The 27,495-nt window shown below is 43.4% G+C and overlaps 1 protein-coding gene and 1 long non-coding RNA gene across 5 annotated transcripts in view; one reads left to right on the top strand and one right to left on the bottom strand.

The window, feature by feature from the left end:
* Positions 1 to 27,495, bottom strand: part of Cdk6 (cyclin dependent kinase 6) — a 186,924-nt gene that overhangs the window by 93,584 nt on the left and 65,845 nt on the right. For all 3 annotated transcript variants that reach the window (XM_076913068.1, XM_034518756.3, XM_076913067.1), the window contains one exon: positions 1,636 to 1,803. In XM_076913068.1, coding sequence (XP_076769183.1) covers positions 1,636 to 1,803 — 168 coding nt within the window. The remainder of the gene's footprint in view (positions 1 to 1,635; positions 1,804 to 27,495) is intronic.
* Positions 21,569 to 24,294, top strand: LOC143434430 (uncharacterized). Of its 2 annotated transcripts, none has more exons than XR_013103895.1 (3): positions 21,569 to 22,251; positions 22,821 to 22,908; positions 24,170 to 24,294. It is a non-coding gene; the product is annotated as an uncharacterized LOC143434430 (long non-coding RNA). The 2 variants fall into 2 exon arrangements; XR_013103896.1 differs by lacking the exon at positions 24,170 to 24,294 and adding an exon at positions 23,772 to 23,899.

Here is a 27,495-nt window from a genome sequence, read left to right as displayed (position 1 = left end):
CGTGCTCCCCAATTAATGTGCCCAAGGAGTAATTCCTTCATCTGCTCCCCGATCCTCTTAATCACAAAGCCTATTCAAGCTTCTCCCCAGGGTCCCCCAAAACAGGCACAGTAACTTCCTAGGGAAGCTCAGTGCCTACCTCACCCTTCCCATGGGGGAAGCACACAGACCCAGGTCCTTTCTGGTGTGGTTGCGTAAAAGTCTGAGGTGTGCTTCACTCCACCCCAAGCTGAGGCCTGTTCTTTAAATACCCAGTTGGGCCTTGTCTTCTCTGAGGCACTGGAAAACATGGAGCAAAGTAAGATTTATCTTTCAAGAGGCACAACATATTTCAAAGAATGTTCCGGAGCAATCTGGTGGTGTGGTTAAGTATCCAGTGTCGGGAATGGAGGGTTTGCAGGCGATGGGGTTTCTGAGCTTGGCATAGAGACGGGAAGGCATAGAGAAGGAGGCAGAAGTTTTGTGAGTTGAACATTCTTCCCGACCAAGTGAGTTTTTTCCCATTGTCTTCACTCCTGGACTTCACCTTTGCTGCTGACTCTGCAGGAACCTGGGGAGGCTGTTTTTGTTGATTGTTTTTCTGTGTAAAATGTCAGTCTTCCTGGAGCACATGTGTCAAGGATGGAAGCAGCCATTTCTCTCCCTCACATTGTACAATGGTCAATGGTTCTACCTCACATTTCGCAACAACGGCCCCCATGCGGGCCAGGGTCTGGTTTCAGCCTCTTTGAGGCTTAAGATGGGTTTTTTTTTTCCTCCCAAGTTTTAACTTGCTATATATCTGTGGGCAGCTTTCCTAAAGCTTTATTCTCTGTATCCATCTCCTGTCCGCTAGTGACACAGCGGAGGAAGACTGCTTCACTTCCAGCTACTCACAAATCTACCACGTACAGAGCAGGTTATAAGAAAAGAATTATCAATACCGACTACCAGGGTGCTCCTCTTATATTCTGCAGACTTCAACCAGAAGGGCTAGAAAAAGAAGCTTGAGTTAATTAACAGTAAAGGCTATTGTGGCCTTGAATTTACATGAGACAAAGAACAGGAAGGCTTAAGTTCTCTGCCAAATCAGGGCCTCAGGTCCTCTCTACTCTGGCCCATGTGACACATCTGTCAGGCTGGGAGGTGTTACTCATTCAGGCCACTTGGTTCACTGTCAAGTTAATTTCTCTAGTCCCTGATCAGCACAGCTCCAGAGGAGTGCATTATCTCACCTTGGCAGGTGGTGTGGCTGTTTCTCAAGTACACTGGGGACCACGGGTGGCACTCCTCCTGCCTGCCCTTACCCTAACCCGAGCTGTGCCTTCTTCTACATTATGTACGAAACTTAAAAGAACACAGGTTATAGCAAAACACATTTAGAAGCATGTAACTGACTCCTTCCTAGTGGCTAAGATGCCAACAGGCTATTTCTGCAATCGGCTCCCATCCATAATAAACCCAGTCAGATGCGTCTGAAGTCGTAGTCAGCAAAGCCCCTGCTTTCCTCTTAGCCACAGCTAGTAAAAACAGCACATAGACATTCTGGTCACAGACTAAGTGTGGGCAGAAAAAAACACGACGAGCATGAAGGGGGCAGTTTGTCAGTTCAAACAGGAAAACTAAGTTTAACGAAAGGACAGTGATCTCACTTACCACCGAGGTAAGGGCCATCTGAAAACTATAGATTCGGGCAAGGCCAAAGTCAGCCAGCTTAATTTGTCCACTGCTGGTCACCAGGATGTTCTGCGGTTTCAGATCGCGATGCACTACTCTGTGAGAATGAAGAAAGTCCAGACCTCGGAGAAGCTGAAACATCATATCCTAAAGGAAACAACAAACACACAACAATCAACAGATGCTCAAAGCAGTGTGTACTAGCCACAGGATCCCCAGCAGTCGCCTGAAACGATGCCAGTCTCTCACCTCTTCATGCTCCCACAGGACAACGTAAAACACTTAACTCCCAGCGTGCACTTTGTTAGGAAAGGACAGCTTAAGAATACTTTCCCCTGGTATAGGAAATGTTCCAGAAGGCTAAACCTCAAACAAGCACTGGTGGTTAATGCTGGGGATGGGAAACAAGAAAGGACTGAGTGGACTGAATTTTAGTTCACATTCTTTTATTCGTTAAGTAATTTCAACCATCGATATGTGGCAAATAAAATAATGTTAAGTATTTTCAAAATGGTTATTTCTAAAGTGATTATACCTAAGTGTTACTTTTCTTAAAGTTTTCTGTTTAGCAACTAATTTAGCCTAAACTACAACACTGAGATAAGTCGCCCTGTTTTCATAGGCCAATAAACTAATATACTGAAGTAAGGGATGAAGTAAGTAAATGTGGATACTGGTTCAAGGTCACAACACCAGGGCCTTGATTTTGTGAAAAGTCTAAAATCAAAACAAAATACAAACAATTTAAATCTCTTACCACCATCCTTTATTAGCCAAATGAAGAAAGAAATACAGAAAACAAGGCAAGCTATTTAAAGTCCCAGACTCGGTCGGTGTTGTCACGAAGGCTGTTTCTCCTGCCATCTCTACCCTGAACTTGAGCTGTTTGATCCTCACGACAGATGGCAAGTGCCTGAGCTATGAGACAAAATAAAGCTCTTCTCCCTGAAGCAGCTTCCAGTCAGATACCCCGTCACAGCCATGTAACATTAAAAAGAGATTGTTGCTGTGATAAAGCCGGCCATGTGGCTCACAAATGGTTAGAAGTGGTGTCTGTGGTCTGCAGGAAGCATGTACAAGCTGCAGGCCAGAGAAGTCCTAGTAAGCAGAACTCACAGGCCAGAGTGCCAAATGGGGACAGCAGACTGCAATCATGAGCTTTCAGATGCAAGCAGAATTCAACCAGGAACGGGACTGCGGATAATTGACAAGATAAATAAATGAATGTGACTGAGTTCTGCTGTGCCCTGGATGTCTACGTGAGGCTAAATGTAAGCCTAATGGGGTCGTTAGGCAGGAGACACTCCAAGATGGTAGAGCATCCCGGCTGTGGTGAGGTCACAGCTCGCTGCATTTAGACAGGTTTATAGTAGGATTTCAAAACAAAAAAAAATGGAACAAGATAATGAGAGAGAGGGAGAGAGAGAGAGAGAGAGAGAGAGAGAGAGAGAGAGAGAGAGAGAGAGAGAGAGAGAGAGAAATTTAAAATCTGAGAGCACAAAGTACCTTAGAGCCAAGGACAGGGCTGAGGACATGAGGTGAAAGCAACTATAGCTGTAAAACAGATTAATTAGTGCTAAGAAAGAGAAGCCACACTTTCCACGAAGACAGTAAGCAAGGTGCCTCTGTGATTCCACTCACAGAAGAGGTCAGGGTATAAAACTATAAGCTCATTTCAAAATCTGGCATCTGACAAGAGAATCCCAGATTTAAAAGCAATAGCCTGAAAAAAAAGAATATTTTTTTGCACCATACAGATCCCCTATTTCAAAGGGCTGCACAGGGAAACATTTCCCCTGGTTTGCTATGCAGCTGCCTGGACGTCGCTACAGCCACACTCACAGAGGGCCTCTCAAGCTGGCCTCAGAACTTATCACCTGCAGGGTGCTGTTCCCAGACAAGCAGAATGCCGGAGATACAAGGTAATGGATGCTCACGAGGTTACAGGAAAAAAAAAAAAAAAAAAAAAAGAAGAAGAAGAAACAATGTCTAGCAGGGATAGAGAAGTTGGAAAGAAGATCTAAGAAGAAGCTGATGGGTACAGTGGAAGCGAAGAAGCCGATGAGGGCCAGGAATGGATTGCTACATTTTAAATGTGAAATATTCCTCACAGGTCCGTGTGTTTGAACATGAGGTTCCCCAATGACAGCCCACATCTGCCAGCTGTGGAGACTTTGGGAAGTAGGGCTCCTTAGCTGGCTTAGGCCAGGAGAAATGTCTTGAGAGTGTAGCTGGCTCACTCCTAACTTGGCTTTTCTGCTTCTTGGCTGTCTCAGACTTTAGCTGCTATGGCTGTGACCCGCCTCTGCCTTCCTCACTATGCCGGGTTATTCTAAACCTCTCTCCAACTGAGTTGCTTCTGTTCAATATTTGATTAGGGCAGCAGAGAAATCACGACCAACACTGAATCAGTTTACTGAGAACAACAGTGGTCATTTTTCTAGAGTTTAGAATTGTCTTCTTAAAATCCAATCCTTAGCTTTCCCACCTGTCACATGGAGAAAACGGCGTTCACTTTTCCTAATAAGAGCTTCAAATCAACCAACACAATGCAACATGTAAGGATACTCTCAGGCACACAGTAAACATTTAGCAGATGGGGATTATTAGGAGGGGAATGGCTGTTTGCCTCCTGTTTCCTGCGAGATCCAGATTCACAAACTAAAGGAACACACAGCCAGAACTGAGTTGTGTTGTCCACAAGGTGCGGAGAGGGGACATGCATTGATAGAGGAGAGTGGACATGGTTTCTGAGGTCCCCTAATGGGCATTCTGAGCTAACAGGGCTGCCTCCCAAGTTTCCAAATGTGGGTATCTTGAAGAGGGCTTGCTCTGGTGAGGGATGGCCTTGCAATACTTGGGGACTAATATCAGTCAACAGGAGTGTGAAAACGAAACACAGGATGCCAAACCAAGCCGTCTTTTGCTGAGGCAAATCCATTTTTATTGGGAGCACATGCACGCAGCTTGTAAGCACAGGATTTTTAAAAAGCATGACTAACTTCAAGTCATGTCATGTTGGCTCATCAGCCTAACTTCCTGTCCACTAAGCATCGTCCTCTTAAAGTAGCACAGAGTGAGACTCTGCTTGGCTCATGTTGCACTGTTCAAACAATGTAAGCAGACAATCCACAGTATGAAAATTAAAAACTTGGACTAACTTATTAATTAATAAAGCCCATGTGAACTTATAAAAGCCTGAAATATAGAGTAAAAAGTATGCACTTCCTTTGTGTTTCCATATAGTGTGTTACATAAAATTAGTAAGTATATACGACCTTAAGTTTAAAGAAGAACTGTATGCAGCAGAGAGAGAAAACCTACTTACAATTCAACTACTGAGAACAGAGAAAATGTCACTGTCAAATAATCTTTGTGGCTCTTTCTGTTTTTTTTTTCCGACATAACATAATATATGTTACATATATTATGTTATATATATGTTACATATATATGTAACATATAGTTACATATATATGTATATATATATGTTACATATATATGTAATATATATATATGTTACATATATATGTTACATATATATGTATGTGTATGTATTAAGTGATAGTTAATATGTATATATTATTTTGTGTTAAATTACAATTTATTGGATTGGAAAAAAGGTCACTGGGTAGAAGTCCTTGCTGTACAAGCCTGATGACCTCAGTTCAACCTCTGGAATCCACAGTGGAGAGAGAAAAGTGACTTCAAAAATTTGTCCCTAGACTTTACACACACACACACACACACACACACACACACACACAGAGATACACTGTCACAGACATACATACACAGATACACACAGACAGACACACACACACATGCAGATGCACACATGCATGCACAAAACTATCGGGAAGACGTTGTAAGTTACTACTTTTATACAATGTAGTTTTTAGTGGCTGTGTAGTCTTCTTTCCGGAGGTTCGTCAAAAGTATATTACTTAGCTTTATTTGGTGTCATTTTGGACACCTATAGTAGAAGTCAAGTTCTTTGTCTAAAGCAGTGGTTCTCAACCCTCAACCTGTGGGCTGCAATCCCTTTGGGGATGGAAAGACCATATATCATAGAAAACACATTACAACTTATAACAGTAGAAAAAACTCGGTTATGAGGTAGGAAGGAAAATTATTCTAGTGGTCACCATAACATGAGTCTGTATCACCAGACTGCCTTGGCCCACCGGCTTAAAAAAATGACAGACTTATATTTATTTATAAGTCTTATAAATAAATGCTTAGGTCTTATAGTTAGGCTTGTTCCCAGCTAGCCCCTATAACTTAATCAGCTAGTTTATTCTAATCTATGTTCTGCCATGTGGCCTGTTACCTCTCCTTCAGTCCTGACACCTGTTCCTTCCTCTGTGTCTAGCTGGTGAATCTCCAGTGCCCGATTCCTTCCCAGAGTTCCCGCCTCTGCCTGGACGCCCCGCCCTTCTTCTCTTGCTTCAAGTATCGGCCCTGAGCCCTTTGTTAAACCAATTAGAAGGTGATGGAGAAGAATGTTCACGAAACACTGAGACAGGTGATGCTTAATAATGAACAATACCAAAGTCTAGACAGTGTTTAGCTGTCCGCCGGCAGAGCAAACAACATTTGAATAATACAAAGACAACCTTAACACAAGAAATTTATCTCAGCAAAAGGGTGTCATTAGGAAGGCTGAGAACCACTGACTTAAAGGCTTATGTAACTTGCTAAAATCACACCTAACAGGGATTAAGTAGTGTGGAGCCATATAACCTCTCACTCGGCCCAGGCTAATGATACCTGGTGATGGTCGTTCTAGTGATGTGCCACTCAGAGCTGGGCGTGGTGGCACATGCCTTTAATCCCAGCAGCCGGGAGGCAGAGGCAAGCAGATCTCTGAGTTTGAGGTCAGTCTGTCTGGTCCACAGAGTGAGTACCAGCACAGTCAGGGCCACACAGAGAAACCTTGTCTGGAGGGCAGGAGGATATTCCAAACATGGGCACCAAATTGAGACACAGCTCCAACTCTACAGAACAGTAATAACAAAGGAACTCCAGTATCATTCAAGGAGCGGCTTCAGTCACAAGAAGTGGTTTTTTATAAAGAATTCGAAGGATTATCTTCGTGCTTTATCTCACTTTACGGTGTTATTTAAGACATTCACTGTCAAACAGCTCAAGATTTTAATATAAATTCATCTGTCCTAAAAAGTCCCAAATATCCCACAGTAGCCCAACTGAGGCACTGCAATGAGACCAGAGATGCATGGACCCAGGGGTACTCCCAACTTGGCTCTTCAAGGGAAGCACACCTTCAGATGCTCCCCCTAACACCCATCTGTTTTGGTTCAAACGGCCTGACCATCTAGTTAGTCATGTGCTGAGCAGTCACGTGGGGGCCACGCTCTTCCTAAGCCATGAAATATATTTCCACAGGACTCTAGGGCAGATAGAGCCTGGCTCTGGGTGACCGTGGCTTCAAGGGAGGTCAGCCCTCCGCTGCTCCGTCAGAGACTTCAGACCTGAGCCTCAATTTCAGGAATCTCCAAGCCTTGCTAATGTTGTTTTCAGGAGCTCTAGAGCTTGAATCTGCTTATTGCTTTAAATAAAAAAAATAAGCCAGCTAAAAGTAATCCTGAGTCTTATAATGGTTAAAAGCTTTGATAGGGTCTTATGTTCCATCTACAGAGGTGCAGGCTAATTTTTGAACGATACTGAAATAGCCAATGTAGACCATCTGACAAGTCTCAGAAATGGCAGCTTTAAAGAGAAAATGACTAATAGAATATATATATATCACTGAGTTATTTGCTCATGTTCTCAAAGTTTATTCCTAAAAATGTACGTGTGTATTCATTCAAAAATTAAAAATAAGACCCATAACAATGTAGACAGTACCATTTATTTTTCTCCTTATAATACACACGCCATGTTCTTTGCAAAGACGTTATCACAGTTTCTTCAGAGCTGGATGCTGTGGTACACTCAGGATCTGGAGTTTAAGCCCAGTGTGGATTACACAGCAAAAACTGGCCCCTCGAATAAAGCCCCAATCCCTATATATGCATAAAATCTTGTTCCCAAAGAGTGTCTGGTGTCTGCAGTTTAAAATGTCACATGTAAAGCAGGGTATGTCCTGCCAGCCTGTTGGCAGCAGATTGAATGACACCAGGTGGTATGGGTACAGAAGATGTACAGGTGTGGTGGAGGCTACCTGAGCCAGCCCATGGTTAAGTCAGAGGGAGGGCAGATGACTCAGAGCCGCCGTGAGGACTAGTGGTCCCAGAATCAATTTTTCCTTATTACTAATATTGATACACACATTGTTAACTGCACTATAGGACAGCACTGACTTACCTTCTTGGACCATTTTAATTTTGTGCTCAGTAATAAACCATTCACATTACTTGGGCGCCAATCTATATAACTACTTCATCTGGCAAAACTTGAAAGTCTGGAGACTCCACCACAGCTCCTCCTTTCCTCTCCTCTCACCCTTGGCAACTACCTTTCCTCTGATTGTACTCTAGAAACCTCGTGTATGGAATCACCATGTATCATTTGGGAATGGCCCGTTTACTCAGAGTAAGTCTACGATGTGCTATGTGTAGGCTCATCTTTTTCCTGGCTCTATGGTATTCAAACACAGTAATTCCCACCAATGCACCCACAGACTGCCTCTGAGTCTTGGCTTCTGTGGGATAGGATGCTTGGAACGTAGATGTGCAATTTTATTTGCAACCTCCTCTTTCAAGTCTTTTGGATGCATTTCTCAGATGGGATTGCTGGAGGTATTCCTAGCACCTTTAAAATCTCAGTTCTTCCACAAAACGGTGCTGTTGTTAAATATATGACAAAACAGAATACGCACAGCCATCTTAAGGTCCTGTTCAGGGAATCAGGTGGGTTCACTCTCTCTTCGGGAGATTGTGCCCACTGCTTTCTACACTCTGGGAACTACATCAAGTTTACACTTCTGACTTAACTCAAAGCTCAACAGGCCCCTGCTCCTATTGTGTTCTCTGACCAATTTCTAATGGTCACGACAATCTTCAGGGTCATGCATGGATAAGACTGACTTCTCATATCAGTTCACAAGAGAACGTTGCCTGCAAAATCCACAATGCTCTCAGGAAGCGAGAAGCCGGCTTAAGGTAGATTCTTTAAAACATTCAGTTCTATGAATGGTGAATTTAAAGTGGGCAATTAACCAAAGCTTTGGAGACAGGCCCCAAGAGTCACACATGGGCTCTGTTCCAAAGACGAGAACAGTTAGGCTGTGCCCCATTTCCTCTTTACTTAGTGCCTGTCACTGGGCATGAGGGAAAAGACACAGCCGAGCAAGGTGGCAAGCCACATCACAGTGCCAAACAGAGAAACAAAGGCCCAAGACCTCAGAAGCGCCAGCTCTCTACTGCTTCAGTCAAATGGATACAGGCCTGGCCTACATGGCTGGTTTTATTTATTTATTTATTTATATTTTGTGTCTAATTTTAATTCACCAAATGGCAGTTAAGGAGTCCATATTATTTTTTTCCCTAGAGGCGGTGAAAATGCTGAGACCGCAAAGACTCTGCCTCAACTACATTGAAATGAGAAGAAACTCACTTTCAGCAAAACTTAAAATGGCACTGGTATTCAGGGGACAATGCAATGACATAAATGGACGGTCTGGAAGCAGAAATCGTTACCTCATCACAATGGCTATTATTAACCGGCTGTAGAAAGTCATGAGGAAATGAAACTACAAACATGCGATGTTAATTATAACTTCTTCAGAGCAGGATATAAACCCCAGCACTGTGTAAACAAGAAGGTATGAAGCTGAAGTACTCGGGTTGCTGGCCAGTGACACAAACGATCCTGGATTTATGCACATCATTGTGCGAAACTTTCTTTACAAACTGGACAGCCTGCTGGGACTATTGCCCCATTTCTGCGCATATCCTAAATGAAATAGCAGCCTCTCACTTTTCAACAGTTGTGCCTTTCCCTGTTCTCCTTCTCGATTCCTTCTTTTCAGAGTCTCCCCCCGTTACTTCACACTTCCCTCCTAAATGAGGCAATGCATAACAGAATTTAGTATCCGTGGATAGAGGGCACAATCGTCTGCCGTCTGTGCAGACACTGTGGTGGACAGCCAGCCAGGGAGGGAGGCTACCAGGACAATTCTATTTCCATTCACAGGGAACCGATCCATGGGTGGACAGGCCTGTGTGGGTGAGCAATCAGTCTGGGGAAGCACCCTCCTCCTTGGTTACAGGATCCTTCCGCCTCCCATCAGCCTCTACCATGTAAAGAAAATGAACTGGATTCAGAGCTAAGAGTCTGGGTTATGAATTTGTGCTTAGTAGTCATACAAACTAAGGTAGGTCACTTGCATCTTTGTGAGTCTTTGTTCCTACGCCTACAAAAAGCGAACAACATCAAAAAGGGAGATTTAAATAGGTTCAAAACTATCTGTATACTTATATGTTATATATAATACATTAAGTAGAATATCATATACGAAAGTATTTAGTATATTGTAAACTGCACACCACAACCAGCTACCCATTTATTTAAGAGAACTATGAAGCACATACAATGTGTAAGACATTGCATTAGGCACTGTTACACAGAAGCACCCAGAGACTGAGGCCCAAGAGACTCTAACAAGGATAGAAGACGTGAGTTTGTACCTACACACTTCAAGCCGGTTTGTGACAAGGACCACAGAGGGCACACACACTCTTATAGGCACTGAGGCTGAAGGAGCTCCAGAGCCAAGCTGGGTCTGTCTGGTGTGGGGAAGTGTCTGCCGTGGAAGAGAACACTGGCGGGGAGAGGTTTAAAGAACATGCGTTAGGAGCCCAGCTGCAGCCTCACTAGGCAGGACCCTGGAGAGGACACACTGCTCAAGTGGCACCACACTACAGAGAGCTTTATGGCTGGGTCTTTAAAGTATCATATCTTACAGTGGGCAAGGAATACAAAAGATCAGGTAGTGATTATTGAAAGTTTGGCATATAAGATGAACAGAAGGTGAAAAAGGAAGTTGTTAACTGACTAAGGGCACAAACTAGAGTAATATAGAGTAAGGAGAAATAGCAATCGTGGGGACTTTCATGGGTTAACTACACTGTGATGTCTTTTGAGAACCTGGTCACATCTCATCCACCATCATCTTGTCTCAGCTTCCTTATTTTAAAGAATGGCCAACACTTTCTCATAGAACGGTCATGAGAAAACTCCCAGTGTGAGGAACGGGCTCAAAAGTGTTGTCACTGGGCTGGAGAGATGGCTCAGTGGTTCAGAGAATTGACTGCTCTTCCAGAGGTCCTGAGTTCAATTCCCAGCAACCGCATGGTAGCTCACAACCATCTCCAATGGGATCTGATGCCCTCTTGTGGAGTGTGTCTCAAGACCGCTACAGTGTACTCATATAAATTAAATAATTAATTAAGAAAAATTTTAAAAGTGGTGTTAGTAAATCAAAGGCTCCACAGTCACCACTGGCAAGGGCATCTGGCAACATGTGGTCACCCTTCTTCTCGCCAAGCAGCAGACTTTAACCTCTCATCTTCCCAAACACTTGTTATTAGGATCAACAAACACAACTGTGCCAGCACCAAAGGACAGAATCATTAGTCAGCATTTCAATTGAATTGAGTGTCATGTGGCCTGTACTTAATTTGAAATTCCACAGATTGCTAGCCTTAGGTCTGGAAGCATCTTCAAAATTTATGTTACTATTCAGTGAGCAGAGGATCTGCTTCTTTTCATAAATAATCCAGCTTTCTAAGGTACATGTAATTTTTTTTCTAACCTACTCTTAGAGAAACTTTCCTTTGGGGCCCTTCTATGGTTGAAGGTTACTTCTAATTGTCTTTGCTCTTGCATGTCAATACCTATATAACTCAAGAACGTAATTTAAAATTTTACTTAGTGGTCACATACACATTCCATAGAGGAGGGGGTTGGTAAGCTTTCTTACATAATTAACTCTGGTTGCTTTCTCGGCTTGACAAATCAGAACTAGAATCCATTATTGACCTGTGTGCATTCCACTGCAGAGAGGCAGGGGTGGGGGTGGGGGGAATGGAAGTGGATTCTAAAAAGAACACTTAGCTTCATTTGGTCAAAAATGGTCTTTACAAGGGATTTTATTATCAGTTATAAAAGACTGCTCACCACAATGTACCTCTTCACTTGAAAAAGAAAAGCCCTTGCACAGCGGTGAGAGGCTCAGAATGGCACAAGGAGCAAACTCCTTCCTTCCATAAACACATCTGCACACACTATCTGTTTTGGGGCAGAGCTGCCTGCCCAGCTGTTTATAGGGATTCCAGTCCTTCAATAGCTTTCCGTCCGTGTTACTGTGGGCCTGAAGCCTCTTAGGAGAGGGGAGAACCCTACACTCTTCATTAGAAGCCCCTTGAGTCTACAGGAAGAGGCTGCAGGTGGTCACACGGAGTCAGGGAAATCAGGGAGGCCATGAGCAGAGGGGATTTGGGAGCCAAAAGGAGCCAGCGCTGAGACCACTACAGATAATCTGAGGCAGTGGCATGACAGGGATCAGATTAACGTGACAACTGGCTTCAGGACAGGCAGAGTCCATGCAAAAGAGTCTTAGGAGTACAGGCACAGCTACCTGCAGATGTTTGCAAATGCAGCGCCCTAAAACGAGGTGCCGAACCCCTTGAATGGTTGTTTTCCTTAACACGCCTCTCTCCTGTTCACCGAAAGCTCCCAGCTTTCCAGTTTGTGCATCTGGTTTTCTGCGTACCACAAACTGTTCTTCCTAGGGAGTCATGAACCACCTGCCCTCCTTATTCCTACAATGTCAACAGAGACAAAAGCCCCACAGGAAACCTGTTAGCTTCACCTGGGCTTTGGGTACTGCCTTTGCTGTGTCTATGGTAAATTTCCTTTTCTATCGTCTACCATGGCTGCCACATTCCACATCTGCTGTATTCTCTGTCTACTTTTATTGGCAACTGCACTTCTCCAGAGTATCTTAGGATCTAGGTATAGTGGTTCATTCATGTCCATTACACCAGCACTTGGGAGGCCAGTATAGGAGGACTGCAAATTTTCAAGGCCAGCCTGAGCTATATAAGTGAGACCCAAGCTCAGCCAAACAAGCACCAGGGACATAACTCAAAGGCAGAGGTTTTTTTCTGTGACATAGGAGACCCTGGGTTTTCTTATAAACAACACACATACACATGCTTGAATGTGAGTGAGCTCTGCCTCTGCCATCTTACCTAACTCATGGCTTCAACTTTTATACTCGTCGTGGTTGGAGACATCTCAAGTCCTAAGAGCTGTTAGGACCATCCCTAAATGTTCACATCTCAGTGTTTCCTGATATATTTTCTAGAACATTCCATAGCAACAGCAAACCCAATCTGAACCAAAATGAAATATTTTGTAGAAGTCCCTTTCAAAACTTGCTCTCCAGTGTCTATTTCAGTACGATGACCCAAAATTTACTCAGTGATGAATTCAGAAAAATCATCCAAGCGGGTCCTGGTCACGAGAGTTTCTAAATTACTTTTCAATAAAGGCGATTTACCTTTTCATTCTTCTATACAATGCTAACCAAGCCGCCGGTAGCTTTGTCTGCAACATGACAACAGTGTTCCAACATACCTAACTCCTACATTTAATTTAATCATCTTTTCTCTGTGTTCTGTAACGTTGAGTGATATTTCTAAGTTATACAGAAATCCTTTACTGCTCATCTAACTTTTAAATTTTAGCTTTTTAAACTTTAATACGCTTTTATTCTTTTATACAATGATAATTTTATACAATGTATCTTGATCATATATACTCACCCCATTCCCAACTCTTCCCAACATACCTAACCTTGTATCCTCTATTTTTTGAAGTCCCTCAAGCCCAATTTGTGCTGCCCAAATATTCTTGGACGTATGGCCTTCCACCAGACTGTGGTTGACCTACCAGGGGCTACACTCTTAAAGAAGACCGACCGACTCTCCTCTCCCAGCACCTACTGGATAGCAGCAGCTCTTCAGCTAGGGATGAAGCAGCTCACTCTTAAACAGACTGCTACCTCAAGTGCTTCATTGTCTGGCCTCTCATGAGCCCTGTTTTTCTCTGGCTGTTCTCCTGACTCTTACTAACCACAGAGGATACCATGGTCTTTGTTCCTTTTGTGGGACTGTTCTCTCTTTCCTGGAATGCTCTCCACACCACCGTATTCCCCCAACATGTAAGTATCTTCCAATCCATGTGCCCTGCCTGGCTCCACCTACCTTATGTTTGAGGACTTACTTAAGCAAGTCTTGGGGACAAGTCTCTCCACATCCACAGCTGCAGCCCCTCCCTCCCACACCCTACAAACAGACAGCACTCTAAGCATACATAACTGTTCCAGAGCTTGTGTGGCTGTCCTGTTACTACAGTATTTCCTTCCTTGACTAAAAAGGAGACAGTAGGGTGTGTGTGTGTGTGGGGGAACACACGTACTCTGCATATGCTGTTATTTCTCAGACCCTCCTAGGGTAAATTCACACTCACTCACTCTAAGTTTATGTCATGAGTATGTTAGCTATGAGGACAAAAACCTGTACTGGAGAACAATGGCATTGAGCCTGGAGCTGAGGAGTAGAGGGGAAAGCTGACCCAGGAGGTCAGGGAAGAAGCCTAACTCTGAAGAGTCATCTCCTCTAGAAGCCGGGTGCCCCCTGAACGTGTGCCTCACGTGCACCTGGCCTTGTGACTCCAATGCTAGGAAAAAAAGTATCAATCAATCTGTCCACCCATTAATACATATGCATGGGAATGAACGCAGTTCTAAAAATACGCTATGATTCAGTAATTCTATTTCTGGAAACTCACCCTACAGACCCAACAGCTCAAGTTTATAACAGGTCAAAACAAAAAGGCTTGGTGCTATTTTGTTTAACTCCAAACAATCAAAAACCTAGGAAAATACCCCCAAATAGTCACCAATGGATATAAATATAATTATAATTAATGGATATAGAATGTTATTCTATATCCATTAATTTCACTCTGATGTATCCTAACAGCCAGTGTGTTAGAGACTTGGCCTTCAGTTTGACACTATGGGGAGAAACTAGAGACTTTAAGAGGTGGGGCCTATGACGGTTTAGGTCACTGGGGGCATGCCCTCAAAATGCTTGAGAGATTCTACTTCTCCTTTAAGATTTACTCATTTTGATTGATGTATGTATGCCTGTGTGAGGTTATGTGCACAGTGTGCAAGTAGGGAGTCCAAAGAGGCAGAACATGGCATTGGATCTCCTGAAACTGAGGTGATAAATGGTTGGGAACAAAACGGCCCTCTGCAAGAGCAGTCATTGCTCTCAACCACTGAGCCGCCTCTCTAGTACTGCCCTTCCCTTCTTTCTTGTATGTTACCAGATGCAGACAGCTGGCACCAGCACACTCTGCTGTCTCCTTACATGCCCTAGCCACAGTCAATAGATTCATGGACAGGAACATCAAATTATGTCTGTTCTATTTATACTCCAATCTCTCAGGTATTTTATTACAACAATGGAAACAAGGTATCCTCACAATACAAGAGGAAGCCATGGAACCATGTGTTAACCGTAACATTTAAATTAAAGAGTGACAAAAGAAAGCCTTACTTTGACACATTAAAATCTTAATTTTAGCTTAATGAGGAAAAAGGTGAGCAGGTGTACAGAAAGGTTATGTGAGTCTGCTGGGTTATCCAGATACAATGTCAAAGGCACAGATGATTCTGAAGGACAATAAAACAATCTGTTTGGTTTATTTTATTTAAAAAGAGTGTCATGTAGAACACGCTGGCCTTCAACGCCTATATCTGCTTTCCATGTGTTAGGATCACTGGTTTGTGTCACCCTGCCTGGCATAAACAATGCTAAAAAAATGTGTCTGGTTGTTTTTTAGAATCTCTCTCTCTCTCTCTCTCTCTCTCTCTCTCTCTCTCTCTCTATCTTTTTCTTTTGAAAAAGTATTGTTTAATGGATTTGAGCGTTTGTTTGCAAGTATACATGTGCGCCTCGTGTATGCCTTCTGCCTGCAGAGGCGAGAAGAAAGTGGTGGATCGTCTAGAACTGAGGTTGTGAGCTGCAATGTGAGTGTCAGAACCCAAACCCATGTCCTTTGCATGCGAAGCCAGAGCTCTCTCATCCACTGAACCATCTTTCCAGCCCCCTAAACTCTCTTCTTTCTTTTCTTTTCGAGACCTCAGCCAAGTCCAGGCAAGCGGCAACATTGTATCTTCTGTTGACCACTTCCCAGCCCTGCTGCATTCCTGGCTGCTGGATCTTGCTCGCACAATGTTTCCTAATGCTTCTTCACCGTTTGGTATCTTTAGCCTTTCAAAAGCAGACAAGTTTTTTTTTTTTTGGGGGGGGGGGTTCAGGGTTTGGGGTCATCTCAGACATGCTGTGCCCATCTGCTTAGAAGAACCCACCAGGCTTGTAAAATGCTCCATGGCATTTCTTAAATAGTTTATACTTGAATATAGCTTGTCTTTAGTTTGTACCTTTATGCTGTACCTGAGAGAAATGTAGTATTTCTTCTATCTTTCTAAACACATGCGCTCACACACAGGCACTTAACAGTTTGAATTGCTGAACGGTTGAAATCATCTCTCATATATTACATCCCAACCGCTGTTTCCCCTCCCCCATTCCAGACTCCCACCTCCCTTCTCCCCCCAGATCTATTTCTTTTCGGAAATGAGCAGGCCTCCCAGGGATATCAATGAACATGGCATAACAAGTTACAGTAAGACTAGGCACAAACTCTCTTATCAGGGTGGATAAGGTGACCCAGTAGGAGAAAAAGGGTCCCAAGAGCCAGCAAAAGAGTCAGAGACACCCCTCCCTATTCCCACTTTTAGGAGCCCCACAAAAACAACATACACAACGATAAGATATACGCAGAGAGCCTAGCTCGGAGTCGTACGAGGTCCAAGTTTGTTGCTTCAGTCTCTGCGAGCCCCTATGAACCTCGCTGAGTGGATGCTGTGGGTCATGACCTCATAGTGTCCTCGACTCCTCTGGCTCATACAATCCTTCCTCCCATTTTGAACCTTCTTTTGGGGGGGGGGGCAGCTTGATGGGAGACATTTCGTTACAGTCTTACTTTTCATTTCTTTGACTGTAGTAAGTTTGGGGAAAAAAAATATGGTTTTGTTTGTGTAATGTAATACTGGGGACTGAACCAGGGTCTCATGCGAGCTAAGCACGTGCTCTGCTACTGAGTTGTAACCTCTCCCAGCCCAATTTATTATGTTTCCATAGTTATAACCTCTTTATAACCCAAGACCAATTTTACTAGGTTATTTTATAGGTCTATCCATGGCCTATCTTGTAAAAACATAACATTTCCCTTTTCCAGGATGTGGGGTTCTTTCTGAGATTCCAATTCCCCAAAAGGTTCTCACAGCTTAGCCAGAAAGTACCTTCATACATAATTTCCCGTTTTAGGCTTAATTCCACAAGACCAAATCACCACTCTCTTCCTTAAACAAGCAATTCTTATCTCTAATTACCTACTTTATCTTTTCCTCTAGACAAAGAATAACCAACCAGGTCCCATCAAGTCCTTCTTTATAATTCTCATCTTCTCCATCTGTTTAACAAAGACACATTCATACTAACTCCCTTCTCCAATTCCCTATCAAATGGACCAGTCTCTCTGGTAAATCTATTGTAATGTCTTAAGTGAGCTCATCGCTCCCTGATTAATCGGCTTAAAATTCTACTCTGACAACTCCAGTGCCTGCCATCACCTCTAAGCGCCTCCACAATCACGTATCTTCGAGGATGTGCCCAGGCTAGTGCTATCTTCCCCTAAGAGAACACAAGCAAAACCCAACCATGGTTCCATGTCCTAGCCAGAACTGGCATGTGTCAGTCATGTCTGAAATTACTATCTTCCAAGTCCTTTAACACTGCTGCTTCCTTCACACAGTTGGTGCTGTTCCCCAGACTCTGTTCCTGCAGCACTCGATACTTAACAGCGCTCACATGGTGTCTGTGCGGCCTGGCTTCTGTGGTACCCGTCTCTCTGTGTGCTCTCTTTTCTCTCTCTCAATTTCATACTATCTCCATATAAGGTGGGTTTACTGTGCAACATAAGCTGGGGGTCCACAAAGGCAGAAGGACTTACAGAACAAACAAGGTGGGAATCTAGAACAGATTTTACATGGCTCCCCTTAAAACATGTTAACACGAGCTGCTGCATTTTAAAAACATCACATGTTAGCGTACTTTAAAGTTAGCATTTCAGTTTGGTCTGGTGCCACCTAGAAAACACAATGGCTAAAACTTGAGGGAAAGTGCACAGATGTTAAGTTGACGATGTCATTCCCCAGGCTTTTGCTTTTGAAGTGTTCCAGTGTGCAATGGAAAATTCTTAACATGAACTCCCTTAACTTACGATGGCATATTGTGTGTTCTATATTTAGACACTTTATAATAAAATTTTATAGGCTTGACCTTTCAGAGGGTCTAAAGACTTTTAATAGCAACTTAAGACAACTCATATATCATCAGCGAGAAAGTGATAGAACAAAGAGCCAAACCAGGAGGAAAACAGGTTTTACGGACGGACACCAAACAGATGAAGTAACACTGGCGAGCCATAAAGGCCTATTTGGAAAATCTACATGATCTCACTTTAGAGGCCTCATGAGAGAGATTGCTGGGTTAGCATTGTGACTCTCAAGGTCTTCACATCTGAAACACTGAGAATAACTACAATATACATGTTGCCTTCTGTCACTAGGACAGTGGGCTATGCACGAAACGGTGCCTCTGACTTGCACACCTTTGTTCTACAGATAAAGAAACTGAATCGCAGGGAGCTTAAGCGACTTGCTCAGGCGAGTAACCAGGTGTCAGGTTGCCAGGGACTTTCACCACATCAAATAGATAAATGAAATATGCAGACGTTGCCTTCTGGGTCTTCGGATTATGGGAGTATCAAACGGCATTACGGTTTACTATAATCTGGTTGACAAGTTGCTTCCTGAACACCTACTGAGAGCTGTAGTGAAGGTATGACAATCCCACCAGCTGTTCCTCTCACAGACCTACGGAATTCAGGTCTCCCAAGACAAAAGTTGCAAGGTGATGTTGTAACTAAACACCAACGGAGAAAGTAAAATAGAAGCCAGTGTCTAAAGCCAACCATGAAATCCTGTAGGTCTGCAAGTGAGATTCTCATTCCCACAGGGCCACCTCCTTTTAGCCCCTTTGGGATTTTGTCATGTGCTTCACAGGGAAGGTCCCACTTCTTTTTTTTTTTTTTTTTTTTTTGTTTTGTTTTGTTTTGTTTTTCGAGACAGGGTTTCTATGTATAGCCCTGGCTGTCCTGGAACTCACTCTGTAGACCAGGCTGACCTCGAACTCAGAAATCTGCCTGCCTCTGCCTCCCAAGTGCTGGGATTAAAGGCGTGCACCACCACCGCCCGGCTGGAAGGTCCACTTCTTTGCAACGCTTGGCATGGTATCTTTTCTGTTTTAATGAGTAGCTTTGCTTGCTGACGTTATTCTAGACTCATTTCTGTTATTTATATGAAGACAGTGGGCTTCCCTTACCAACAAACTCTCTAGTACCGTGCTGGAGTGGTGTGCCACATGAGAAAAATTTTAGCAAACATTTATGGATTTTAATAAAAACCGAATGCTGATTTGATGTATATCTTTAAATATGTAATATCTAAAAATACACAAATGATTGGCTGGAAACAGCCAGGGAAATATTTATATGGAATACACACGTTGATAAATACAGTACTAGAAGGGACAGAGTACAACTCCTCACAGGCAAAAAGCAACTCAGAGAATAAGGCTCTCGGGGAACAGAATACAATGTTAAGAATGAAGCTCCAGGGGCTGGAGATATGTCTCAGCAGTTAAAAGCACTGACTGCTCTTCCAGAGGTCCTGAGTTCAATTCCCAGCAACCACATGGTGGCTCACAACCATTTGTAATGGGACCTGATGCCCTCTTCTGCTGTGCCTGAAGACAGCTACAGTATACTCATATAAATTAAAAACAAAATGAAGCACCAGAACGTGTAGGCACTCATCCTGCCATGCCCCCCACACTGACAAAGTGATTAATTCTGATCTAGGTTACCAAAAGTAAGGGCAAAATTAACACTGCTTTTAGAGGAATGTGCAAGTAAGTATAGCAGTTCCTTCAAGCCAGTAACAAACCACACTAAGTACAGATCTTTACTGTTGAAAACCACCCTACAGAAACAGAAACAAAACTGCCTTTTATGGTTTGCAGGATGTCTGATGTCTAGAACCGATGATGATTTTAGAACTAATATTATGGAAAACCATAGGACTTCTAGGAGCTTACCGACGGTCTCAGGATTGATTGGCTTTCATAAATGCTATGTGAGGTGGCAGAAATATACAAATCCCAAGTATATACTTGTCCCCTGGTATGGACATTTTATAATTTTACTGATTTGTGTTTAGAGTATGCTTTCACACCTTAGGAAACGGCTTCCAGGGAGGCTGACAATGACTGCCTCAGTTTGGTTTTGCTTTCTGATGTTTTAGTCTCGACAGATAAACCTTGACCACATGTCCAGCTCGAGCCGGGACTGTGCTGTGTTCGAGGAATAGCACAGACGGTCAAGTGAGGACAACTGCATGCAGGCTCTCTCAGGAGCAAGGAACCAGGCCTGGTACCACAGACCTGGAGTCTCAGCTCATGGGAGCTTGAAAGGCAGAGGGTAGCTGGCCTGGGCTACATGGTGAGAACTTGTTTTTGTTTTAGAAATATGTGTGTGAGGCAGCCAAACATTGGAGTCGGCGACTCTTAGGGAGGAGCTGGGGGGAAGGATTGAAGGCCCTGACCCCACAGGAGGATCAAAACCTCTGGAAGCTCTTAGAGACTAAGCCACCAACTGAAGAACACACACGAGCTAGAATAAGGCCCCTAGCACATACAGAGCAGATGTGCAGCTCAGTCTCCATGTGGATTCCCCAACAACTGGAGTGGAGGCTCCCCTAAAGCTGTAGAGCTGAAGCCTGACTGTGGAATCTATTACCCAACAGGACTGCCTTGTCTGGCCTCAGTGGGAGAGGATGCGCCTAATCTGGCAGAGACTTGATAGACCAGGGTGGGAGGATATCCAGGGAGGCCCCACCCTCTCAGAGGAGAGGGGATGGATGGAGGGCCTCTGAGAAGGGGGGCAGGCAGAGTGTGGAATGTAAATGAATAAATAAAAATGAGAAAGAAAACCGTGTGTGTGTGTGTGTGTGTGTGTTTCTCATCCTCATGAGGCCACAGGTACTTGGATCCTTTGGCCTCCTCTGCATCTGTGGCACAGGTCTCACAGGGAATGAGTGATATCTCCTAGAACAAGAAGCCTTTTCTGAAAAACATCAAGTAAAGTGTCGTGTGTATTCCTAAGCAGTTGTTCCGCACATCTGCGAAAGTAAGAAAATGCTTGCCCTAACTCGAGCTAGAACTTCAGAGATACTAAGAGACTGTATAAAGGAACAGCCAGCCATCAGCTAAGAAACAGCCTTTGTTGCAGAATCCTGTCACCGATGCATAGGTATTTAAAACAATAAAATTTACAGCATCTCTCTCTTCGTTTCATTTCTCACTTAGAGACAACATAATTACAATAATAAAAATAAAATTACTCTAATGGCCCAGAGGGTATGGAAATGGTAAAACATTTATGTAAATGGGGCTTACTCATTAAAGAGCATTGACAAAAATATAAATTATATTTAATTCTACTATCGGGGCTGAGATGAAAACGGTCTAATAGATTGGGCAAGAGTCAAGTTTACCTCCTGGCTCTTAACTTGTGTGAACTTGGGCGAGTCATTAGTTAGTGATTAATATGAGATGCCTCCATCCGTGAAGTTAACATCGTACTACACCCCAACTGCAGAAGAACAGCCGCGCCTGCGCGAGTGAGCAGATTCCCTCAGAACGTAAAAAAAGCCAAATCCAGATATAAACGTACAAGAAACATTAATTTTACTTCCAACTTGCAGACAAGACAGTGTCTTCCGGTGGCATTAGAGAGGCCGGAGCGTTCTGCTGTTCATAAATCCAGTCATGCTTATTGATTCCCGAGGCTTGTGTCTACAGGAGAGCACACTCTGAGGGTAAACAGAGGGTAAGTTCTGGGGGAAAGAATGCAGTGAGTCATTAGAACTTGAAGCGAAATGAGACGCTGCATCAAATCCCGTCGAAACTTCGGGACTTAAAACAAGAAACCACCGTTTCCCATGAGAACTCAGCAATTATAAACTTAATGAATGCTAGAACGGAGTCCTGAGCCGACATGTTTGAACACAAGTGTTTTCAATGAAATACACCATTCTGTGAAATGCAGTCACCATTAATTAATGCCAAAACCAGGAGAATTTTTATGGAGTTGCGTATGGACACATGATGACCGGAGCAGTTCACCGTGATTGATGTTATTATTCTGAATACCATAGTTGTTAGTAATGATTTGGGGGCCTTCCATGAAGTCCATGCCAGGAAGCCTTGTCTAATTGGCTCATCCTTGCTCCTCAGTGAGTACTGTCTCTCCTGTGGCCGGTTCCAAACATCCGGGTCCTCTACAGTCCACGTGCTGCAGGTAAGAGTTTCCTCTGCAGCTAGAGAGTTTTGGACAGATCTTAACATCAGGACTAAGCAAGAATTCTGAGAAAACCATCCCATTTAAACAGCAAGGAAGTATTACAATTTTCCACCGGTTTTCAAATTTCACTGAAATAAGAATCCCTTGGATGGTATATGAATTCACTTCTGAAAATCGGATTGTGACTTTTGTTATTATTGTATCAAGTATCAAGCTTTAATATGCACCTAAGCTCAGAGACTTCAGAGCCAATTATTGCTTATCCTCCTATAATCAGAGCTTAACGACACAAGTAATAGAAAAATGGCATGTAGTCTATGCATGTACAGGATAAGGAGAACCTTAATTATGGACGGAGCATATATCTATGTAGGTGCACATATACGTACATTCAATGATTTTTCCTTTGTGGTCTAATGTATAAAGGACTTTAAATACACACCAAGGCTCTCCAAATCCATACACTGATGTTAATATTAAGCCTAATATTTAATGTCAAAGTTATGTGTTAAGATAAAATTGGACAGGATGATCGGTTTCTCAAACCAGCGACTCTTATTCCACAGAAGCAAGTAGAATGTCTACTGCAAACACACATTTTGACATCCCAGGAGAAGCCGCTGCTGACTGATTGAGGAAGGCTGTGTTCTCCAGGTCTGTGGGTCCTCCCTACTGTCTGCTGTCAGTCTGTTGCTGCTTGGATTGGCCATCACTGGGGTCTACCGACTCAGCGGTGAAGATGTGCATATGGCCTTGAGTCCCTTCCCTCCCAGGTTACTGTTTTCTAACCTGTAAGATGAGGGTCTCAGACTAGATGAGGCCACAGGATGAGACCAACCTTGACATGCATCTCTGACGGCACCCTGAGCTGTCATTGGTTGGTGATCATAGCAGTTCTTTTATATAGAATTAAATGAGGTTGTTTCTGGTGTGTGTGCACAGGCCTATGCTGTGCTAGCATGCCATGGAGGTGTGTGTGGAGGCCAGAGGACAGCTCTGGGGAGACCACTTTCTCCCTCAACTTCATAGACACAGGATGTTTCATTTCTGCTGACCTTACACCCCAGGTTGGCCAGCCTTCCAGGGGAATTCTCTTGTCCTTACCTCCCACGCCCATCCCATCTTGGGGTTGGAGTGGCGAGATTAGAAATCTTTTTGTTGTTGTTGATTTTTAAACAGTAGTTATGATCAGGCCATTGGCTTGCATGGCAAGCCACATTTAGCCATTTTACTTTCCCCTTAAAATTATTGTAAATTATGGTGTCAAGTCATCTGCAATAAACATTAAAAACACAATGAATATCAAATATGATTACCCCCTCCAGTGTTTCACCTTGTAAGGCTATCATTCAAATAAACATCCTATTGGTTTTTTCTTTTCTCCTCTTCTCTTCTTTCTTTCTTTTCTCTTCTTTCTCTCTCTCTCTCATTTCTTTCTTTCTTTCTTTCTTTCTTTCTTTCTTTCTTTCTTTCTTTCTTTCTTTCTTTCTTTCTTTCTTTTCCTTCCTTATTAAAAGATCTCCTGCCATTTGCATGCTCCCAAGCAAATGGTATCTTTTCTGAAGGATAAGTTCTAAATTCACAGTTATGAAGCCATCTCTTCATGGGGTTAAAATCTGGCAGAAAACCCTTCTTACCTTCTGACAGTTTTAATGGTTAGATTGAACGAATATGTTTCAACAGTCTCACACACCTCATTCATGTGTCCCTCTGTGCCAGGAATCAGACTTCCGGACTGATTCTCTCCAAGCACAGTTAAATGCTTACGGAGAGGTTGGTCAGGCCTAGGTCACAGCAGCTTAAGCATTTCAATCTTTAGAAAACACAGTAGCAGTTTACAGGAGATCCTATAGAGGGTTTCATCTCTCATTGCCAACGGCTTTTCTCTTCAGAAACTGGTTCTCCTTTCCCACAGCCCTCTTCTGTACTTTGTAAGAGCTTCCGTAGGTCCTGGTGAAGATGGACTGACAGCTAGACAGATCTCTGTGGACATGGAAGCTACCTGGAGCCCACCAGTTTTAACAATGCCAGCTGGAACTGCAGAAGAGTTTGCTGCTCATTCCTCTTTCCGTGTGGCAGTAAATTACCAACGATTAAAGAGCCTGTTTCCCTCACCCTGTGCCTCACCGCTTTTCTCTGCTCCCAGCAAAAACATAAAAACCACCCCCAAAGACAAAACCTGCTGCTAAGGGGGCAGTGCTGTGGTAATTTTCCAAGGCATTATGATCGATAATGATCAACAGAGCGTGGGATAATAGCTCGCCTTAATTTACTGGTTCCTTTGAAGGGTTAAAATATGGCAGATGTTGACAGCTGACACCCCATGCTAACAGGACAGACACACTGCAGTGGGGCCTGGTCTAGGCTTTCCCTTCCCTGCAGCTGTCTGTGTAGAACTAATTGTATCCACTTGTTTAACCTCGGGGACGTCTGGAGGGGACCCAGTACCACAAGGGTACCTTTTTTTTTTTTTAACGGTCATTTCCTCTCTGGTGTAACTTGCATGACAGCATGTGACAAACAGAAATTAATGGGGACACTGCTGTGCCAATTCCTCCTGAATTGCTGACACTGGCTACAGGCTGCCTGTTTGCCACCCAGCCAAGACCTCACATGAGACATGGCGAGGGGCCCACAGCGCTATTCACCAACAAGCCAGCTGGTCAGTGATGAGAGGAGCCCAAACAATGTGGTGCGTCCAAACCAGGAAGAAAATGCTTTCTGAACCAATTCAAACCGAAGAGGTGGCATTTGCTAGGAGTTAATATGACCATTTATTTTCCTGAGTGGTACATTGCAGGGCTCCAATTTCCAAAGTAATTCAAACGCACAAAGCACACATCACATAAGGACTCCTAAGATGTAAGTTTGGAGGGACCGTCACTCTGGCAAGACGGAGCCATGTGAGACTCGTCTCCGAGGAAGCTGCCTGTTAACAGAAGGCTTGGGAGCTGCCATATCTCTTGCCCCCAGCTAACAACCACAGTGCTGGTTTAGAATTCTATGCATGGATATCGCTTTCACTCTTTCTCCCACATACAAGTGCACACTCAAGCACATACACACAAAAGAACCCTCAGTTCAAGCTCATTAACTGCCTGCCACAGAGTCTGCAGGGTTGGGGAATATGCCTCAACTTTGGCAAGATGCACTCTCCCCTCTTCACATAATCAAGAATCAACCTTGGCTCGTCATCACTTACAACACTGGCTCTGCTATGGATCAGGCCTGGCTGATCTTACCACATATGACTATATAAATGCATATTAAAAAAAAAAAGAGTTGGCATCAAAACTAGTTTGGGTGGCCCACACCTTTAGTCTAAGCATTAAGGTGACAGAGGCAGGGGGAACTTCTGTGGGTTCCAAGTTAGCCTAATGGACTTGACAGCTTCCTAGCAAGCCCGGGTTATACACTGTGTTTCAACAAACGAACAAACAAATGAACGAACGAACGAATAAAGGCACTAGGCAGATAAGTTACCTAATTATGAGCCTGGATATAACATACAAGTCAGGCCTAAAAAGGAAAGATGGGAAAGCCTAACAGGAAAAAAAAATCACTTTGGCGGGACCTGCCTACCACATTTGGGCAATTTAAGGGCATTTAAAGAGGCCTCCATTTTGCAGCTCAGCATGACTTGATGGGGAATCCTGGTGTTCTGAAGTAATTTATTTAACTCATCTTTTCTCCCGTTCAAGGTTTTAAAGTGTAGAAGTTGACAAGGATGTGTTATGGGGCATATGGGACCCAGGGCAACCTGGAATCTCCCAATGGGCAGGTTTGCATGTGGGTTAAAGGAGTCTTTGGAGGGAGGAGGAAGCAGAGCACGTAGCAAGCTAGAGTTGCCAGGGACTCTTGGGAGAAAGATGTATCTCCAGTTCCAAGGGGACTTTTCCAAGCCAATGTTTGAGTGATGGCCTTGTTTGTTGGTCTTTCCACCAACGAATGGAAACACGGTTCTTCAAGTCACCTAGCCAAGATGTGCAAGACCTGGGCAGAATGGAGTCTGCTGGATGAAGGCACCAGGAATAACTGCAGTGGAGGGCTGTTATTTTTATAAGTGAAACTTGTGAGATATGTACTGCGTTTAGGAACCCTCAAAACATTTGTAACTCAGAATGGAAGCACAAGGTTGAGGGTGGGGGGTGAAAAACCAAAAAGGGAGAAGTCTCAAAGATGGAATCATTAATCTCTTAAACACATTTCTAAAATACACTAAATAATGCAAGCGAAGTCTTTTAAAATGTTCACTGCCAATACAGTCTTTAAGGATTCCCTGCTTTCCCATAACAAAGTAACACTTTCATGAAAATCCAAACAATCTAACCCAAATCATGCTCAGATTTTTTGTTCAACAACAATATGGAAACATGAGATAACAGAAAACCCATTCAACTTCAGTCACTTTCTCATGTCATAACCATTCATTCATTCATTCATTCATTCTCTTCAGTCACAAGCCCATGATCTGGGTGTGCACATCTCAGAATCCACTTTGTAACTATTAATAAAGACACGTGCAAGCGGTGTCCCGAACTTCTCCTGGCTTGCAGTGCGATGCCTGTGGCCTCGGTAGTGGCTCTGTAATTGGTTCCAGTTGCTACAAGGCCCACTGTGAGGGCAGGTGAGCATGACATCCACACTTCCAGAGGTGAGTTCCCTGGAGCCACGTGAAGGATCGGATTCCACTGTGTGGCCCAATGAGAGCTTCCCAAAACAGATGCTTCTAATGTGTCTCACTAGTAAAAATATTATTTGCATTTATGAGTTTACCTGCAGTTTATGTGCCTGACTATCTAAACTTTTCTAAATTAGTAAGCATCTAATTTGAAAATGCCCATAGCAGTAAAATAATTCTAAATGTGGAATTTCAGATACTTTTCGGAAGTATTACTGGTTTTCAACAAAATAGGATCTGTCTACTTACTATAAAATACCTTTCTTTCAGCTCAATGCCACATTGCAATAATCAAGAAGTCACTTGGCTTGTCATAAGTTCAACCTGTGTGAGTGACAGGGAACCATGAACGTCATTTGCAAAGGTGATTCATGAGTTGCTGGACATGGTGGTACCTTTCCAGACTTGACAGTTTTACTTGATGCTTCATCAGACCTCTTACCAGAACAAGAAGAATAGGGATCTTTGTCAAGACCTTCCTCTAGAGCAAGTCAAACAAAGGCAACAAGTCAATTTCCCCTGGCAAAAGGCTCACCAGCTCCCAGAAGCCGGGAACTGAC

Source organism: Arvicanthis niloticus, chromosome 15 (assembly GCF_011762505.2).
Source record: "Arvicanthis niloticus isolate mArvNil1 chromosome 15, mArvNil1.pat.X, whole genome shotgun sequence".
Taxonomy (NCBI): domain Eukaryota; kingdom Metazoa; phylum Chordata; class Mammalia; order Rodentia; family Muridae; genus Arvicanthis; species Arvicanthis niloticus.
This window is presented reverse-complemented; position numbering and strand designations above follow the sequence as displayed.